At 46.5% G+C, this 19,084-nt stretch overlaps 1 protein-coding gene across 1 annotated transcript in view; it reads right to left on the bottom strand.

Annotated features, from left to right (window-relative positions):
- Window positions 1-19,084, bottom strand: part of VWA3A (von Willebrand factor A domain containing 3A) — a 61,819-nt gene that overhangs the window by 39,052 nt on the left and 3,683 nt on the right. The window contains exons 6-11 of the mRNA XM_049788152.1: window positions 13,581-13,670; window positions 12,046-12,169; window positions 7,761-7,916; window positions 4,752-4,806; window positions 1,959-2,057; window positions 683-789 (exon numbers count right to left, since the gene is read on the bottom strand). Coding sequence (XP_049644109.1) covers window positions 683-789; window positions 1,959-2,057; window positions 4,752-4,806; window positions 7,761-7,916; window positions 12,046-12,169; window positions 13,581-13,670 — 631 coding nt within the window. The remainder of the gene's footprint in view (window positions 1-682; window positions 790-1,958; window positions 2,058-4,751; window positions 4,807-7,760; window positions 7,917-12,045; window positions 12,170-13,580; window positions 13,671-19,084) is intronic.

The raw sequence follows: 19,084 nt of genomic DNA, 5'->3' as shown, positions 1-19,084 counted from the left end.
ACACCCGTTTGACGCTCAGGGGATACTCCTGGCTAAGCGCTCAGAAATTGCCCCTGGCTTGGGGGAACCATATGGGACGCCGGGGGATCGAACCGCGGTCCGTTCCTTGGCTAGCGCTTACAAGGCAGACACCTTATCTCTAGCGCCACCTTCCCGGCCCAATGAACTATTTTCATAACTAGGGAACTCTGCCTTGTTTGTTGAATCTAAACAGTGTCAGGGCTCAAAAGGCTGGAGAAGTTGCTTCATCTGAAGTTGTCCATTCCCTGGACAACATCCCAGCATGGCCAGGAAGTCCCTAACACTGCTGAGTGTGCACTTTCCCCCCACTTTTGTTTTTGTTTTTGGGTCACATCCGGCAGCACTCAGTGGTTACTCCTGGCTCTACGCTCAGAAATCGCTCCTGGCAGGCTCGGGGAACCATATGGAATGCTGGGATTCGAACTACTGTCCTTCTGCCTGCAAGGCAAATGCCTTACCTCCATGCTATTTCTCCAGCCCCATCCCCCCTCTTTTAATTACATTTCAACATCTCTTCCTTCTCTGAACTGGCCACTTCCCTCTACCCTTGTCAAAGTGTCCCTTCCCTGATGTGTCCCTGACACCACCACAGGCTGTTTGATCATGCAGGACTTCCCGAGTGCAGGGCAGAAACACTGGGCCAAGGCAGGGGGCCACTCACGTGGAGGCGCTGACATCCACAGGACCTGGCCAGAGGTCGCTGGTAGAGCTGCCGAAGGACAGGACGTAGAGTTTCTCCTTCTTGCTCAGCTGCTCCTCCAGGAGGCTCTGATGGACACAAGGACCCACCACTGGTCCCAGAGCCAGGACCAGGCTGGGGGGCTGCTACCCATGGCCCTTGTCCAGTTTGCCTTTTGAATCATGCTGAAAGGGGCCAAGTGGCACAGGCTCTCTGCCTGGGTGGGGTGGCATGAACTCCCTTGAGCATGCCAGGCTGTGGGGGAGGGAGTGCTGAGTGTGAGGGCTGGTCTCACTGCTTGCAACCCCTGAGTCACTGGCATCTTCGCTACCCATCATGGGGTGCCCTACTGGATCCCTAACTGTGCCCTAGTAGTTGGGGACAGAAGCTTCTCATCAAACCTTTTGAGTTGAGGTGGAAGCAAAAACAAAAGCAAGAATGTTCACTGCTCATAACACTGGACTGGAAATATCCAATAGTTCTAAATGCTTCTTCCCAGGCAACTCATGTAACCTGTGGACAGCTCACAATAGCTAGACCCTCCAGCATCAGATCTGGGGTATCTTCAGAAACAGCCTGAAGAATAGTCTCCAAGGGGGCTGTGGTCACCTCTGTGGCCTGAAACGGCTGACAGGGACCAAGCACAGAGAGGTTATTTCTATGAGGATCCCAGGGCAAAGCTGTAGAGATCCCAAGAGAAAATGCACCCAGTGGATAGGGCTCCTGTCTTGTAAGAGATGGACCAGGGTTCGATCCCCGAATCCCATATGGTCCCCTGAGCATTGCCAGGAGTGATTTCTGAGTGCAGAGCCAAGACCCAATCCTGAGCATCACTAGGTGTGGGCCCTAACCCAAAACAAAATGAAACAAAAAAAGAAAATGCATACCACTGCCGCCATTTTCTTCCAGGGACTATAGAGGTTCCCTTCATGTTAGGCTCTACCATCAAGGAGTTTGCTGAGTAGGGTTCTGTCGGGCTGAGTCAAGTCCAGTCCCTGTCCTCTTGCCTTTCCAGGGAAACTTGGCAGTGCCAAGTTTAGCTCTAGGCATTGAGGAGGTGAGAATACTAGAAGCTCTCACCACCCCCCAAATGACTGTGGACCTCACAAGGTTATCTCCTACAGGAAGGTGCTAATGAGGTATAAACTGAGAGAGGTGGGGTGGGGACAAACACTTCATTTTGCATTTGTTGGTGCTGTTCTCCTCAGCCCACTTTACAGAGCTAGAAGAGTCGGCCAATGAAGCCTGGGACACTCACCTCCAGGTCTCCAAGGAACACCTCCTTCTGAGGGCTGCTGCTGACCACCGACTGGTCGATGAGGATGCCAACCCTCTTCCCCTTGATCAGGCCAAATGCCTAGAACCAGAGAGGTTGGTGGGACCCCCAGCCCAGCCCTGTGCTTCTCTTACATCTGCTGCGTGTAGCTCTCATAGTGCAGCAGCTATGGAACAGTCTATTCTTGGAGAGTTTTCTCTGCCTTCATAGCAAAACTGTCCATTCTTAGGGAGAGATAGATGTTCATTAATAATAAACTGGAGGAGTTGACCCAGTACCCAATATGGTCCTCTGAGCCCTCCAGGAATGATCCCTGAGGGCAGAACCAGAAGCAAGCTCTGAACACAATGGGTGTGGTCCCAAAACATCATCATCATCATCATCATCATCAGATTGTAGCAAAGCTAAAACACAGCTATCCCAGCTGTCTTTGTCTTTATATAGCTGATATTGTACATGCTTTTTTGTTGTAATTGGGGGGGGGTTATTTCCAGGTTGGTGCTCAGTATGATGTGCAGGATTAAATTTGGGTCTGCCATATAAAATGCATGTGCTTAAGCTGCTCTCTCTTTCTCTTTCTCTCTCTCTTCCCTGATCTTGTACCTAATTGCTGGTTTTCTCACATCTGTCCTCCCTCACTGGACTCACTGGGCTATAAATTTCTTGGTAATGAGACTATTTGGACCCTTAATCTTTGAAAGGACCTGAGTACCACAACCATCCTGTCAGTATTTGTGAAATTCATGATCCAGATGAGGTCAGTCAGAGGCTTCTATGATATTGTAAATAAATTTTCAAGGCTCAGAAAAAGTTCACCTTTGGAGACAACTAACTTTTTCTAGAAAGGATTGAGAAAGAGAGTTCCTCAGACAGTGTATGCCCTGTATTGACATGGCTCAGGCCCAATCTCCACTACTGCATGGTCCCTGGAGCACTGCCTGGCTTTCGGGACTCCAAGCACTGCTCCCAACTCAGCTTGAAGCTGGGAGTAGCCCCTGAGAGTGTGCCCCCCCCAAAAAAAAAAGAAATTGAGTGTTTTAGGAAAATGAGTTTTGACTTCTGGCTCATACTATGCCATTGAAATTACTGGCATTTATCTTATTGAAATAATTGGTTCGTGGGCCCAGAGAGATAACACAGCGATGTTTGCCTTGCAAGCAGCCGATCCAGGACCTAAGGTGGTTGGTTCAAATCCTGGTGTCCCATATGGTCCCCTGTGCCTGCCAGGAGCTATTTCTGAGCAGACAGCCAGGAGTAACCCCTAAGCACCGCCAGGTGTGGCCCAAAAACAAAAAAAAAAACAAAAAAAAAGAAAAAAAAAGAAATAATTGGTTTGTATACAAGAGGGAGAACTAATTCCCCCCCCCCAGGGAAAAATTCCTATTTTTTTCAAGGGAAATCTGAAAACACACACAAAAATAAAATGTTCATATTTTAGGGGTTTTTGGTTTGATTGTTTTTGTTTTCTTGGTTCTAGGGTCATATCCAGTGGTGATCAAGGCCTATCTCTGGCTCTGTAAGGCAGGTACCTCACCTGCTGTCTCCAACCCTGTCAGTATTTAATTAATTTTTGGGGGTTCACATCAGGTGATGCTCAGGGCTTTCTCTCTCTCTCCTTTCTCTCTCTCCTCTCTCTCTCTCTCTCCCCTCTCTTTCTCTCTCCTCTCTCTCTCTCTCCTCTCTCTCCTCTCTCTCTCTCTCTCTCCTCTCTCTCTCTCTCTCTCTCTCTCTCTCTCTCTCTCTCTCTCTCTCTCTCGGTTTTTGACCCATACCCAACTCAGGAGTTACTTGTGGCTCTGTGCTCAGAAATTACTCCTGGTGGTGCTTGGGGGATTATATAGGATGCAGGAGATGGAACTCTGGTTGGCTGCATGTAAAGCAAATGTCCTACCCACTTTGTTGTTATTCTGGTCCTCTGGACTTAATCTTGGCTCTGTGCTCATGGATCACTCCTGGCAGTGCTCAGATCATAAAGAATGCCCAAAATTAAACCCCAGGTCAACCATATACAAGGCCTCCAGATCAAACCAAATCAAACTATCCAGAAAAGTTATCTCAGGAGAGCATCAAAACTGGAAAACAAAGTTCTGTGCAAAGTTTTCTGTAGTCATAGCTGATGGATCTTAGAGATATTGACTGTTCTCATTGTGCAAGATATACCCCCTCTTCTGCTAAGAGTATTCAACCTCCCTATTTATCTCCCCTTTCAGTCCATGAGATCTGCAGTGATGGTACCCAATATTCCTCCCACCCCCCACATTTCCTCATCTGTATCATTGCCATGAGTGAGCCAGGTTGCAACTTCTCTTTAGTTTGGGGCCAGATCTTAATAGGCCAGTGAAGAACAGAATGGATTGCTCAAAGGACTGGACATGGGGGCCTCAGGATTTTATTCTCACACAGCATGGTCCCCCAGTGGCACCAGAGCTCTCCCCAGTGAACAAATATATTAATTTGTCCAACGAGAGTCAACTCCAAAACTTGGGAGGCTGCACTGAGCAAAGTGGTGAGATTCCTTTCCTGTCAACTTGGAGATCATCTTTCTGAGCTTCAGGGGACACTTTCAGGGAATAAAGCTAAAGCAGCATTTAGAAGCAAAGAGACAGTGTTGCTTGCACCCAGGTGTCTATGTTTCTGGCTTTCCTCTCAGTAGGTTTAGAAATGTCTCTTTCAGCCTTCTTTTAAGCTGGAATGTCTACCATTCACAGGGAAAGGGTTCTTACCAGTACAGATGAGAGAAAAAGGGGGAACCCAAGAGTGAAATACATTTGTTACCTTCCTACTGTGCTTCTTGAGCCACTGAATCCTTTGTTGATAGAGTTGAATCACTCTGTCAAAACAGACACTTGTCACCGGAAGTCAGCCTCATCATTGAGCAATATACAAACACAGGCAAGTAAGGAGTAGGCAGGACATTGTTTTGACTGTGGCCAAGATATTGGGTTAATCTGAAGCAAAAAAAAACAAACCTAACAGAACAAAGTGACATCAACGTGCTGGGGTAAAGCATGCAGATGTGGCTCAGGGAACTGGGGATATGATGAGTTGGGGTGGGTCTGTGGAGGGTGGAAGGGGGTCCTCTTGAGGTCAGGGAAAGCCTATTTGATTCTTCCCAAAGGTGTATATTTCTCAAATATATGGTCCCCTGGAAATGGTCCACATTGGAAATGGGTGGACATTAGTTTCTCAGGGGACTGAAAAGCAAGAGAATTGAGCCTTGAAGTAAGCAGCCAGAAGCTGGGCTGAGAGCCCAAGACAGGAGCTCACAATCAGCACACAGTCACTTGAGTTAAACAGGTATGATTATATGCCCAGACAAGGGAAATCATGGTCAATGAATGGTGGGTGATGCACGATGTGTAAAGCTGAAGGGCCTGTAGGGATATGGTTAGAGCAAAGAAAGTAAGTGTTATAAGGAGACATGCTTGTGCTTGAGATGTCGCTCAGCCATTTATTCACTAGCTATGTGACCTGGTGCAGATATAGTGACCAATCTGAGCCCTGGCTGGAGAAGTTCCAACATGAAGATTATATTAGGAACTGGAGATGTGACTCAGTGGCAAAGCAAATGTACCTCACATGTGTGGGATATGCCAATTTCCAGTATCACAAGAAAGTAAAATCAGGTGCCATAGTGAAAGCACAGGAGATAGAGTTTTGCCTTACATGCGGCTAGCCCAGGTTCAATCTCTGGTATCCCATAAGGTCCCCTGAGACCACCAAGGGTAATTTCTAGGCACAAAAATCCCTGAGTAGGGGCCGGAAAGGTAGCAGGGAGGTAAGGCGTTTTCCTTGCAGTCAGATGGACGGTGGTTCAAATCCTGGCATCCCATATGGTCCCCTGAGCCTGCCAGGAGCGATTTCTGAGGATAGAGCCAGGAGTAACCCCAGAGCCAGGAGTAACCCCTGAGCGCCGCCGGGTGTGACACAAAAACCAAAAAAAAAAAGAAAAGAAATCCTGAGTGTGGCCAGGTATGGCCCCCAAACCATAAATGAATAAGAAAAGAAAAACAATAGAGATCTCTAGCAAACCAATTTGCCCACAGCCAATGTCCTAGAAGCTAATTTTCAAAAGTAACCTATTCATATTAATAGAGCTGAACATTCATTTAAATACTGGATTTGCAATTAAAACAAATCAACCAGGGGCCAAAGCGATAGCACTGGTGTTTGTCTTGCATGCGGCCGACCCATGTTTGATCCCCATATGGTTCCCGAGTCTACCAGGAGTGATTTTTTTGTTTTGTTTTGTTTTGTTTTTGGGCCACAACCCACAGCACTCAGGGGTTACACTTGGCTCTGTGCTCAGTAATCATTCCTAGCAGGCTTGTGGGACCATATGGGATGCCTGGAATCAAACCTGGGTCTATCCTGGGTTGGCTGTGTGCAAGGCAAATGCTCTACCATTGTGCTGTCCCTCCAGTCCCAGGAATGATTTCTAATACACAACCAGGAGTAACTCCGAGCACATCCGGGTGTGGCCCAAAAAACCAAAAACCAAAAAGAAAAATGATCAACCAGATGTTTGAATTCCATAAGATCTGTTCACCTTCCAGCCAATTAAGAATCAGGTGAAAGCTGCAGTTAAAATGTTTTGATACACCTGGCAAATCAGTCATTAAGTTCATTGTTTCTGGTGAATCAACATTAGATTTCAAATTGTTATGAAGATTTAGTAAAGATCTTTCATGCAGCCCTTGGCAAAACTTCTGACATGTTATTTTGGACAGATGTTTGCAAAAGTATCACATATCAAAAGAGGGTGAGGGTGGGGCCGGAGTGAGTGATAGTACTTGTCTGTACTTGTGCTTGCCTTGACCATAGGCAACCTGTGATCCCCAGAACTCCATATGGTCCCCTGAGCACTGCCAAGAGTGATCCCTGAGCTCAGACTCAGTAGCAAGTCCTGAGTACTGCTGGGTGTGGCCCGTAAACAAAGAAACAAAATCTCAAATGAAACTGAGTTTTGTTGTTGTTATTGTTGTTTTGTTTTGGGGCCACACACGGTGACGCTCAGGGGTTACTCCTGGCTATGTGCTCAGAAATCGCTCCTGGCTCGGGGGACCATACAGGATGCGATGGATGGAACCGAGGTCCATCCTGGGTTAGCCACGTGCAAGGCAAACGCTCTACCGCTGTGCTATCTCTTCAGCCTCTCATTATCTTTTTGTTTTGTTTTGTTTTGTTTATTTTGTTTTTTTGGGGCCACATCCGGTGATGCTCAGGGGTTACTCCTGGCTATGTGCTCAGAAATCGCTCCTGGCTCGGGGGACCATACAGGATGCGATGGATGGAACCGAGGTCCATCCTGGGTTAGCCACGTGCAAGGCAAACGCTCTACCGCTGTGCTATCTCTTCAGCCTCTCATTATCTTTTTGTTTTGTTTTGTTTTGTTTTGTTTATTTTGTTTTTTTGGGGCCACATCCGGTGATGCTCAGGGGTTACTCCTGGCTATGTGCTCAGAAATCGCTCCTGGCTTGGGGGACCACATGGGACACCGGGGGATCAAACTGTGGTCCATCCTAGGCTAGCGCTTGCAAGGCCTTACCTCTAACACCACCGCTGGCCCCGAAACTGAGTTTTTTACACTCAACCCAGAACAGAATTTTGGAGTGTGGACATATGTAAAGATGGTCCAGTCTCTTTATGAAGGAAAAGAAGAAATGGGCTAAAAGTGGGAGAGGTCTGTCCCAGTTCCCAAAGAAACTGATGTTTGCATAGTCATTTTGGGCTGGAACACTGGGCTCTGAAGTTGCTGGGAAGTTGTATGAGATGCAGACTTACTCATTGAGCTTTGATTCGAACTGGTAGAGGATCTGAGCCGAGAAGTGCATTTGCTGCTTGACACCTTGTCCCTTCTCCTCCCTGCAGAAAGCTCGATTTAGGAAGGGCCCTCCGAGCTCTGCGGCTTGGGAACCGAGGGCACTCGCTTCAGACTTACTTCAGAGCCATGCCCTGGCTTATGAGGTCAGCCAAAGTGAGTTTCCAAGACTTTAGACTGTGAGTGGAGAGCCAGTCTTGCTGATCCTCCCAAGCTGAGGGTGGACGCTCATTCCCCTGCAGTTTCTGTGGGACAATCGTCAAAATCAGCCAGAAAAGTGGAAAGAGGTCAGCCCAAGACTGTGCTCAGCTCCCTGGGTGCTGCCAGCTCTGAATGGTCCTCCTTAGGAGGGAAGTGCTTGAAAAAGCACCAGTGCTCATCAGTTGCCTGGAAATACCCATCCTCATTCTTTACCTCACCCCACTATGTTAGAGACAGGGGGCACTTACTGCGTCCTGTCTCAGATAGATTCAGTGAGCAGAGAGGCCAGACTCTAGGTGCCTATAAAGCTTTGGGCCATGATCTCTGCCAGAATGACCAGGACTGGATCAGAGCTATCCTACAGTGGGTAAGACACTTGCCTTGCACATAATTAACCTAGGCTCCATCCCTGAAATCCCACTAGGAGTGATGATTGAGTTCAGAGTCAGGAGTAAGCCCTGAGCACAACAGAATGTGACCCCCAAGCAAAACAAAACAAAACAAGATTCTAGAAGGTCCAGGTCTGCCCCCTTTCCTACCTGGGACTGATATGAGAAGGCCAAATACAAGCCCCCTCAAAATATCCTAAGGACATCGACATTCCAGCTAGCATTCCCCCTATCCCAGATTAACTCTCAAATTACCCCTAGCCAGATACTGTTTCCTGGCACACCTATGGTTTCCCATCTTGGTGGTGCTGAGTGAATGGACTCTGCTTGTTTGGGGAGTCTTTGTTTATTCACATACCTGCCTTGAATATATCTCATGAGGTGCATGAGCTCTGCTCTTCCCCAGTGTGGGACATGACCAACACAGGCTAAGCTGATGAGAGAAGGAGTAGGTAGCTTTTCCCCCAGCCCAGAAGCCAAACGCCACTGAGTAAAGGCTGAGAGGAACATCCCTCGGCCACCATAGGGCCTGACTCAGCTACCTCTTGAGGCCTGTGCTGCTCACAGTTGTGCTACTGGTTGGTGCAGCAGTTTTTCATGGGCAAGAGTATGACTTTGGAAATGGGAGCTAGAACAAAATGGTTTTGTTTTAGTGGAGGGGTCTCTCTCTCAAACAACACTCAGGGAGGTCAAGGGCCACTCACAGTGATTCTCAACCAAACAAGTACTTGGGTCAGTGTTCAGAATCAATTATAGAAGGTCTTTAGGGGATCATGCTGGGAGCCAGGGATGGAACTTGGGTTGATCAAGTACAAGCCAACTGCTGTACTATCGCTCCTCCCTAATATTTTTTTAAGTGAGGTTTTTGTTTGTTTTGGCCATACCCTTCTGTGCTTAGGGCTTATTTCTGGCAGGGTTGGGAGACTGAACTAAAAATTAACTTTCTGATTAAGAGAGTCTATTAAAAAGAAAAAGTCTATCTAAGTAACATTTAGCCCTTGGACCAAATTGCTTGAAATCTGGGCCAACACTCAGCAACTACATCATATGGACACTAGATGTCACTGTTCCCAAATGTCCAGAGGCCATTCCTTGGTCGACTAAAATTCTTCTTTTTTGTTTGTTTGTTTGTTTGTTTGTTTGTTTTTGGGCCACACCCGGCAGTGCTCAGGGGTTACTCCTGGCTGTCTGCTCAGAAATAGCTCCTGGCAGGCATGGGGGACCATATGGGACACTGGGATTCGAACCAACCACCTTTGGTCCTGGATCGGCTGCTTGCAAGGCAAACACCGCTGTGCTATCTCTCCGGGCTCTCGACTAAAATTCTTTTCTTTACTGCTTTACTTCCACATGAAATGATCTACCATGTTTGAGGACATGGCTGTCCTGTCATTCCTATTTGAATATCCACAGTCAAATATATTCTAGGTTTTAACATATCAATATGTCCATGGGACATAATGTTTTATGAAAAGAATACTAAGATCCTGCTGTTGGTACAATCCTTAGATTCTTTCACTTGTAGTAATTGCTAGTGAGACCAATATGGATGATATTCAGAGGGGTCCTGGCACATCTGGAAAATCGGGTGTTTGCTAATTTGGTTTAGGTGCAGAGCTTTAAAGGGCTGCACCCCTGTTTGTGGTTCCTTCACATCCCTGGGTGTGGGTGCAGTTGGAAATTATCGGTGGTACTTAGGGGCTGTTCATGGCTCTGTGCTCAGGAGTGACCCCTGGTGGCCTTATTATGTGCTGCTTGGGATTCCAAATGGAATTCTGGTGGGAATGAAGTGATGCCAGGAAAGTGCCTTACCTCCTATACTACCTCTCCAGCCCAGCAACAACTTGGATTTTTAAATTATTTTTAGTGAACATAGGTAGTTTTTATTGACTGGAACTTACTGAGCAATACAGGGAAGGAGTGAAAAGAAAGGAACAGTGTTCAAGAGAGAACATGGGGGCCCGGAGAGATAGCACAGCGGCATTTGCCTTGCAAGCAGCCAATCCAGGACCAAAGGTGGTTGGTTCAAATCCCGGTGTCCCATATGGTCCCCCGTGCCTGCCAGGAGCTATTTCTGAGCAGACAGCCAGGAGTAACCCTTGAGCACTGCCGGGTGTGGCCCAAAAACCAAAAAATAAAAATAAAAATTAAAAAAAAAAAGAAGAGAGAACATGGGCTTCTCCAGCATGTCTTTAAAGAAAGAGAACAGACAATGTCACTGAGAAGCCCTTAGGACCTGCATGGGGTTGGAGCTGCTCAGGCAGAGCTGGAGTCAGCTGGACAGGCCAGGAAGGGATGAAACACTTTGGTGAGGCCTAATGTGGTACCACTGTACTCCTGTAAACCAATGTTAACCCAATTTTTTAAAAGTTGGGAAATTCCACACTGCAATGTAAAGGGCCAGGCATGGTTTTGCTCTCTGGTACCACCTAAAACCTGAGCATCTAGGGGAAGCACTGGTGGTCCCCAGGATTCTCTGGGCCCAACACCAAGTATGGCATAATTGGCCAAAGATTGCTGGGAGTGGCTTGGGGACCCCCTCAACATTCTTAGTATACCCCCAAATTACTTTTCTTGTTGAGTTCTGAATAGAGCTGGAGTGCATGCTGTGAGTATATTGGGGGACACTGCAATGTCTCCTAAGCACTGCTGGGAATGACTGAGCATCAGGCCAGGAGTAGTCCATGAGCACATCCAATTGTGCCATAGATACAAAAACATAAAAGCACAAAGTCTTGATTTTGGGTATTTCAAAGGTGTCATAGTCAAACCTTAGTGTAAATTAGATGGATGGATGGTCAGGGGCTAAGCTTGACCCTGATGATGAATTTCTGTGGCAGAAAGAATTCTGAGTTTTATCCCATGCACACAGCATCTCGGGAAGATGATGTTCATTGACATATGAAAATCAGGATAACTCCTGGTCTGGATATTCTAGAGGCTAGAGGATAATTCTGCCTCTTTAACATTCTTGTTCCACTAGTTCTTCCTGAAAGTAAATTTTGGGGTCTTGATGATAGCAAATTTGAAGGGAATAAAATCTGGGGAAAGGAAACTTAAGAATTTAATTATGGGGCTTAAGAGATAGCATGGAGGTAGGGCATTTGCCTTGCATGCAGATGGTTGGTGGTTTGAGTCCTGGCATCCCATATAGTCCCCTGTGCCTGCCAGGAGCGATTTCTGGGCATAGAGCCAGAAGTAACTCCTGAGCACTGCCGGGTGTGACCCAAAAACCAAAAATAAAGAAAACAAAAACAAAAGCAGAATTAAATTAATTAGACAAAATACTGTATGTTCAAAAACATTTAAAGATGTGGCCAATTGTTTATATAATTTTTATAAGCAACTTAGAGTGCCAGAGAGTATAGAAGGTAAGTTGCTTGCTTTGCATGTTACTGGCCCTGATTTGATCCCTGGTACCACATATGGTCCCCTGAGCGTTGTCAGGAATGATTCCTGAGCACAGAGCCAAGAACAGAGCCGAGTTTTGCCCCCCAACCAAAAATAAACAAGCAATAAGCCTTTTTTTCAGTCACTTCTGAAGGCAAGGGATTAGAGATAAATATGTAGCTTGTGTGTAGATAAATCCCATGTTCACACATTCTGTATCCCCCTGACTACTGTGTATAAGCCCTGCCACTGAGTCAGGTGTCTTTACCAGTAAGTCTTGCGTCTGGTTAACATGTGTGACCAGTAGTCCATTGTCTGGATTTTGGCCATGTCCACGGGCTTCCCTCTGGTAAAACAGCTTTTGTGGATTTCTGTCATTGTTTGCTCTGGTGCTATAAAACACAAAGTGATTGGATCAGTAACCCAGCCCTCAGAGAACAGCCCACACTGCCAAGGCTACTTTTCTTTCCCGTTTTCCCTTCCACTTCCGTTCCTCTGTCTCTGGCCACCCCACCCCACCAATGCATCCAGGTCATCCACATGCAAGGCACACACTTATCCACTCAGTCACCTCCTTATTTCCTTAAAAGAGTTCCACAGAAATAAGCATCCTGGGGTCAGAGCAATAGCACAGTGAGTAGAGCATTTGCTTTGCATACGGCCAACTCGGGTTCAATCCCTGACATCCCATATGGTCTTCTGAGCCTGCCAAGAATGATTCCTGAAAGTAGAGCCAGGAGTAACCCCTGAGCACTGCCTGGTGTGATCAACAAAACCCAACCAAACAAAAAAGAAATGGGCGTTTGCACATTAGTCTGGAAGGTTTCCAGTAGAGTACTGAGAAGAGGTGGTGTTCAAGCTCATGAGATATTTTATTCAGCACTTTTTGGAGGGCAGCACACCTGGCAGTGCTCAGGGTTTACTCCTGCATTTATGTTCAGGGATCTTTCCTGGCAGGTCTCAGGGAACCATATGGTACGCCGGGGACTGCACACAGGTTGGCTGTGTGCAAGGCAAGTGCCCTCCCCATAGTACTATTGCTCCAGCCTCCAACTGTTTAACTTGGGCACCTCTGCTAACAATGATGACAGGGGTAATAGTGATCACAGGATTCCCCATACAAGAGTTGTCATGACCTTAGCATGTGGCAGGCATTTCCTTTTGGCTCTCTTGAACAGTTTCAAAACAGTTATTTAAAAAAATTTTTTTATTGGATCACTGTGAGATGCAGAGTTAAAAACTTGTTGATGATGGGCCTGGAGAGATAGCACAGCGGCGTTTGCCTTGCAAGCAGCCGATCCAGGACCAAAGGTGGTTGGTTCAAATCCCGGTGTCCCATATGGTCCCCCGTGCCTGCCAGGAGCTATTTCTGAGCAGATAGCCAGGAGTAATGCCTGAGCACCACTGGGTGTGGCCCAAAAACCAAAAAAAACTTGTTGATGGTTGAGCTTCAGTCATACACCCATTCCTTCACTGGTGTTCATTTTCTGCCACCGATGTCCCCAGTTTCCCCCTCCCTTCCTCAGCCTGCCTGTATGGCAGTCACTCCTCTCACCTCTCTTTCCTTCCTGAGGCAACATAATTTGCAATACTGTTACTGACAGGGTATCATGCATGTCATTTTACCTCCTTTCAGAAGCATCAGTTCTTGTCCAGAGGGATCATTTCCAACTATCCTTGTTATATTGGTCTCTTCTCTGCCCTAACCACACTCCCCTCTCATTTCTATTGTCTTTGGATATTATTCTCAGACTAAAGAACACAATTATTTTTCCAGAAAAATCAGAGTCATTCTATACTTACCTTTTTCTTTCTGAAAGTGGACTATCCTGACCACGGAACACCTGACTGGTTTGCGCAGACATTTTTTAAAAACACTTATTGTTTCTTTTCCTGGGGAGGGAAAACGTAGGCTGAATAAATGGCAAGTATTGGTCAACATCTTTGGAAAGTGTATCCATATGCAACTCTATGTTTTTCATTCATTCATTCATTCATTAAAAATGTATTCAGCACAGGGGGGCAGAGAGATAGCACAGCGGTAGGGCCTTTGCCTTGCAAGGACCAATGGTGATTCAAATCCCAGCATCCTTGTGCCTGCCAGGAGTGATTTCTGAGCAGAGAGTCAGGAGTAACCCCGGGTGTGACCCCCCAAAAAATACTTTTCCAGCACAGATCACACTTTGTGCTAGATGCCAACAATCCTTCACTTGAGGGCCTGTGTTGTGCAAAATATTTAACAGCATTTCTGTCCTCCCACATCTTTTATTTTAAGGGGGGCCTTTGCGCTATACTTTGCAGTGCTCAGGGATCACTCCTAGCAGTGCTTGGGGGACTATATGGGATGCTGGGTATTGAACCCAAGTCAGTTGCTTCAAGGCAAGTGCCCTAACCTACTGTACTATCATCCCAGGCTCAAGTTCTGCCAAATTCTATCATCTCAATATGGCCTAAGATACAACTTAATGTCTCTTGAAGGTATGATCATCCCCAAGAGAGAACCACTGAAGTAGACATTTGAATTTGTGGGAGTTAGTTTTTGTTTGTAGGGTTTTTTTTTATTTGTTTGGGTTTTTTTGAGTCATATCTGGATGTGCTCAGGTGTTACTTTGTGCTTAGAAGTGACCCCTAGAGGTGTTCAGGATCTAACCCAGGACTGCAGCCCCACAGTGTGGAAGTGTCTTACCCTCTGTACTATTTTTTTTTCATTGTCCTATTCATCTACCCTTAAATCATTCATTGTTTTATCTTCTCCGAGCTTCCATGTTTGAGGAGGGAGAATGATACAGAATAATTCATCATGGGATTTACAGGCTGTGGGAAAGCACTTGGAAGAAGCAAGCAAGATATGATATGGTAGAAAGTAATCAGGAAAGGAATCCAGGGATCCATTTTGCATAAATAAGATAACTAGTCATGGTGTCTTTCTGAACTAAGTCCTTCCAAAGGATAAAAAAAAGAAGAGTTTGGGTAAGAATATGGGAAAGACTAGGCTAGGAAGAGAGACAGCAAGTGACCAAAGGATTTGGGAAGGGAGAGAGAGAGCAAACACTGAGAGAAAGTTGGGTTCTTTTTTTTTTTTTTTTTTTTTTTTGAGCCCACCCGTTTGACACTCAGGGGTTACTCCTGGCTATGCGCTCAGAAATCGTCCCTGGCTTGGGGGAACCATATGGGACACTGGGGGATCGAACTGTGGTTTGTCCTAGGCTAGTGCTTGCAAGGCAAGCCTTACCTCTAGCACCACCGCTCCAGCTCCAGGTTAGGTTCTTTTTATTTGTTTGTTTGTTTTGTTAATTTGCTTGTGAGTTCTTTTCTCTGAGCACAGCATCTGCCCACAAAGAATTGGTCCCATGGCAGGAGGGACGACAAGGCATAGGAGTGGGGAGATTCTCTCTCTCAGCCTGATGTTCACCACAGATTCTTAGAGAGTAGAGAGAGGGCCACTGTCCCTAGAGGTGAGTTTGCTCTCTCCTATCTTCCAGGTCTTTTTCCAGATCCTTCTGTTTCTCCCCAGCCTCCTCTACCCCCATGCTCCAGGTTGGTGCTCCTCTAGGCTTACTCTATCTTTCTGCTCTGCACTTTCCTCAGGATTTTACGTGTTTGTGGTTTAAGAACCTGCCAAGCACCAGTGATTTCCAGCTGTTTATCAGAGCTTGGACCGGCTCAGACCTGTGTGCACACTGACACATTGACATGGTGCTATTTCCACACGAGACACTCAAGCTTGACATGCAGGAGAAATTCATGTTCCCTATAGACCTGTCCTCCCTCCTCTTCTCCAGCTTGGGGGGGAAGAACCACCATCCATTTACTTCTGAGTCTGCAACCTGAGAATTAATTCTGCTACTGCTTCCCGCTCCAGCAAATTTGTTACCCAATCTCTCCTCTCTGTTTCCACTGACAACTCACTCATCCAGGCCATCTTCGTCTCTGCCATCACAACTTTTAGAGCTGTCTGCCCCTCCACAGCTCACCCCAACTTCATCTTCTCTATGCAAGCAGGATCTTCTCCCTTTTTTTTTTTTTTTTTTTTTTTTTTTTGTGGTTTTTGGGTCACACCCGGCAGTGCTCAGGGGTTACTCCTGGCTCCATGCTCAGAAATTGCTCCTGGCAGGCACGGGGGACCATATGGGACGCTGGGATTCGAACCGATGACCTCTTGCATGAAAGGCAAACACCTTACCTCCATGCTATCTCTCCAGCCCCAGGATCTTCTCCCAAATCCAATATCACCTGCTCTTTTGCTTGACACTGCTCAAAGAAGCTCAAAGGGTTGTCGAATGGCTGCCATGCAGTGCTGATGTCCAGGGTTTGATCCCAGCACCTTTCACATGCCAGGTGTCTACAGATGTCCCTGAAGTTTGGGATCCCCTGATTACCCTCCCCAAAGAAAGCATGTGATCTCTGGCACAGGGTGTACCACAATCACAGTATCTAAGCCTGGTCACACAGCAGCAGAGGGGAAGGCAGGGAGACTCCAGAGCTGCCTACTTGCTGCTTTGTCTTCTGTGCTCCACAACCCTAACCCTTCCATTCAGGGATCCTGTCGATGGTTTTGTTGTCTGGAAAACTTTCTCTTCCCAAGTACTCATTATTGACAGACTGTGGGGTCTTTGGCTCCTCCCTCAGCATCTTCCTAGCTTGGTAAATCTCCAAAGCATGGTGCTTCTTTCTTCACATCTCTTCATTCAGAACTCAGCACTCATCAGCGTGATTTATAAGAACTGCTGACTCTCTCCATTAGACTGTAGTTGCTAGAGGTCAGGAGACTGGCAGACAATACGTGTTTTGAGGCAGGAAGGTGGAAAGAGGTTGAGAAACAGCCTTGGTCCCTGCATGTCTAAATACTCAACTGAGCCTCTTCTGACAAACAATTTTATTCTCTGCTCTTGACTTCTGAGAGCTAGGCCCTTCCAATAGTCCCTGTCTAGATTAGTCCTGCTACAAATAACCAAAAAATGTTGGTGACATTGTGGCAGAAATTCCATGTGTAGTTACAGGGACCCTCTGGTTAGAACAGGGGTTAAGGCACTTACTGTGCTGTATGTGGTCCCTTACTGTATATAGTCCCCTATACAATACCAGGCACCAATCCTGAGCACAGAGCCAGCACTAACCCCTGAGTGCCCCATATGTGTGCCCTTGCTCCCAAACAGATTAGATCAAGAATGGAGTTGCAACTTCATGAACTCTTTTTGGCCACACCCTGTGATGTTCAAGGCCCTGCACTCGGAAATCACTTTTGACAGGCTCAGGGGATCCCATCGGGTATTGGAAATCAAATCTGGGTCAACTGTGTTGACCAGGTAGGCAAATGCCCTACCTGCTGTGCTATGGCTCCAGCCCAATATTTTTCTCAGTATGCTAGAGAATGCTTCTTCCTATGGCTTTGGTCCAGGGAACACCCAATAAAGTTTACTTCCATTACAGAGGAATGAGGATGATTTGAAGAACTGTTTTATCTCAGTTCTTTCCCTTTTTCTAATAATAATGGAAAAAGAAATCCATGGGGTTGAAGTGCTAGCATGGATGGGGTGTTGGCCAATATAAGGCTGATCTGAGTTTGCCCCTGACATCCCATATGGCCTCCTGAGCCATTAGGAGTACTTTCTGAGCAGAGACAGGAGTAATCCCTGATCATCCTGAGTGTGGGCCAAAAACTAGAAAAACAAAAAAACAAAAAACAAAAGTCCCTGGCTCTCCCCTTTTAAAGTTCAAGACAGGAGTTTGGACAAGAGTATCCCACAGGTATCTGCTTATCAGTGAACATTTTTCCATCTAATAAACTCATATTTTCACCCAGAAGAAAGATGAGGTCATCTCTTTTTTGCATCAAATCCCAGCACCCTCCTCTCCTTCATGCCGCATTCTTATTTGGGGATGGGGGTTAAACCTAGCTGTGCTCAAAGCTCACGTCTGTTCCTTCATTCAGGGGTTTCTTCTGGTAAGACTCAGGGAACATATATGGTGCTGGAGATGGATTTTGGGTTGGCTGCACATATGTACCCCACCCACTGGATTCTTCTTCCTTTCCTACTTTTCTTTAGAATTTACAGCACTGTTACTTCTCCAAAGTATGTTAGCCAATTTGACCCATTTCTCTAATTTCTCTTTCTGATGTTAATTTGTGCTCCCTGCCGTAGAGAAACCCAGGGTTGGTGGGTGAAGAGTCCCTGCACCCTAACAGAGGATGAGAATGTAGTCCAGTGGAGAGAAAAAAGGAGGAAGAGAACATCACCAGCTTCCTGTGTGCTGAGGCCCAAGCTTGGAGTCTCTGGAGCATCTAGTAGGAGAGTCATTCCCAGGCTGTGATTTCTTTCTCTTTTAAATCTGTGGCCTCCCAAGTGGTGCTCAAGGAGCCCAGGACTCTTGGGGTTCCTTGGCCAATGAAGACAGTGGTTTAATGCAAGATCCTGGGGCCATGAGTAGAAGGACACCCCTGCCATCAGGGGCCTGCAGGGCTCCACCCTGTGATGCTCTGCAGATCACATGGCTTGCATGGTCCCTCACTCCTGAATGATCTCCTGGCCCCCTGTAGGACACACACACAACACACACACACAAACACAAACACACACACATACACACACACCTGTATATACTAATGTATACATCTTTCTCTATATTTGTTGTTGTTAGTTTTGAGGCCACACTTAATGGTGCTCAGGGCTTACTCCTGGCTTTGTATTCAGGGATCACTCCTGGCAGGGTTTGGGGAACCTTATGGGGTCCCAGCGATAGAACCCGGGTCAGTTTTCATATCAGGAAAGAGCCATAACCACTGTACTATCTATCTGGTTCCTAGGGTTTATTATTATTTTGTTTTTGAGGCCACACCCAGTGATTCTCAAGGTTTACTCCTGACTCTGTGCTCAGGGATTATTGCAGATAGGCTCAGGAGATCATATAGGGTGCTGGGGATCAAATCCAGATCAGCTGCATATAAGCTAAGAGCCCTACCCTCTGTGCTATCTCTCTGGTCCCCATATATTTATATTTTTAGCTGCAAACAACCTTTGACCTTGCTTCCTCCAATCCACTGATATTCCTGCAGACTGAGGTTTGCCCTTGGCAGTGTGGCTCCCACCGACTGTACAACCAGGCTTTGTTATTTCATCTTCATCTTGGCCATTAGCCAGACCTGCTAGAAATGCTTTTGTCCTTTGTTTGGACAAAAAAGTCCCGGGAAGATCTTCCTGAACCTGCTCTCTCAAGCCCATTCCCTCCACTCACTCTTGGCTGTCTTCTGTCTGGCTGCCATGAAGATTCCCTCCCTAGGAGCCTATTCCTTGTCTATGGATGTAACC

The sequence above is a fragment of the Suncus etruscus genome, chromosome 15, assembly GCF_024139225.1.
Source record: "Suncus etruscus isolate mSunEtr1 chromosome 15, mSunEtr1.pri.cur, whole genome shotgun sequence".
Lineage (NCBI taxonomy): Eukaryota > Metazoa > Chordata > Mammalia > Eulipotyphla > Soricidae > Suncus > Suncus etruscus.
The sequence above is the reverse complement of the archived record's forward strand: the minus strand, read 5'-3'. Positions and strand labels throughout refer to the sequence as shown.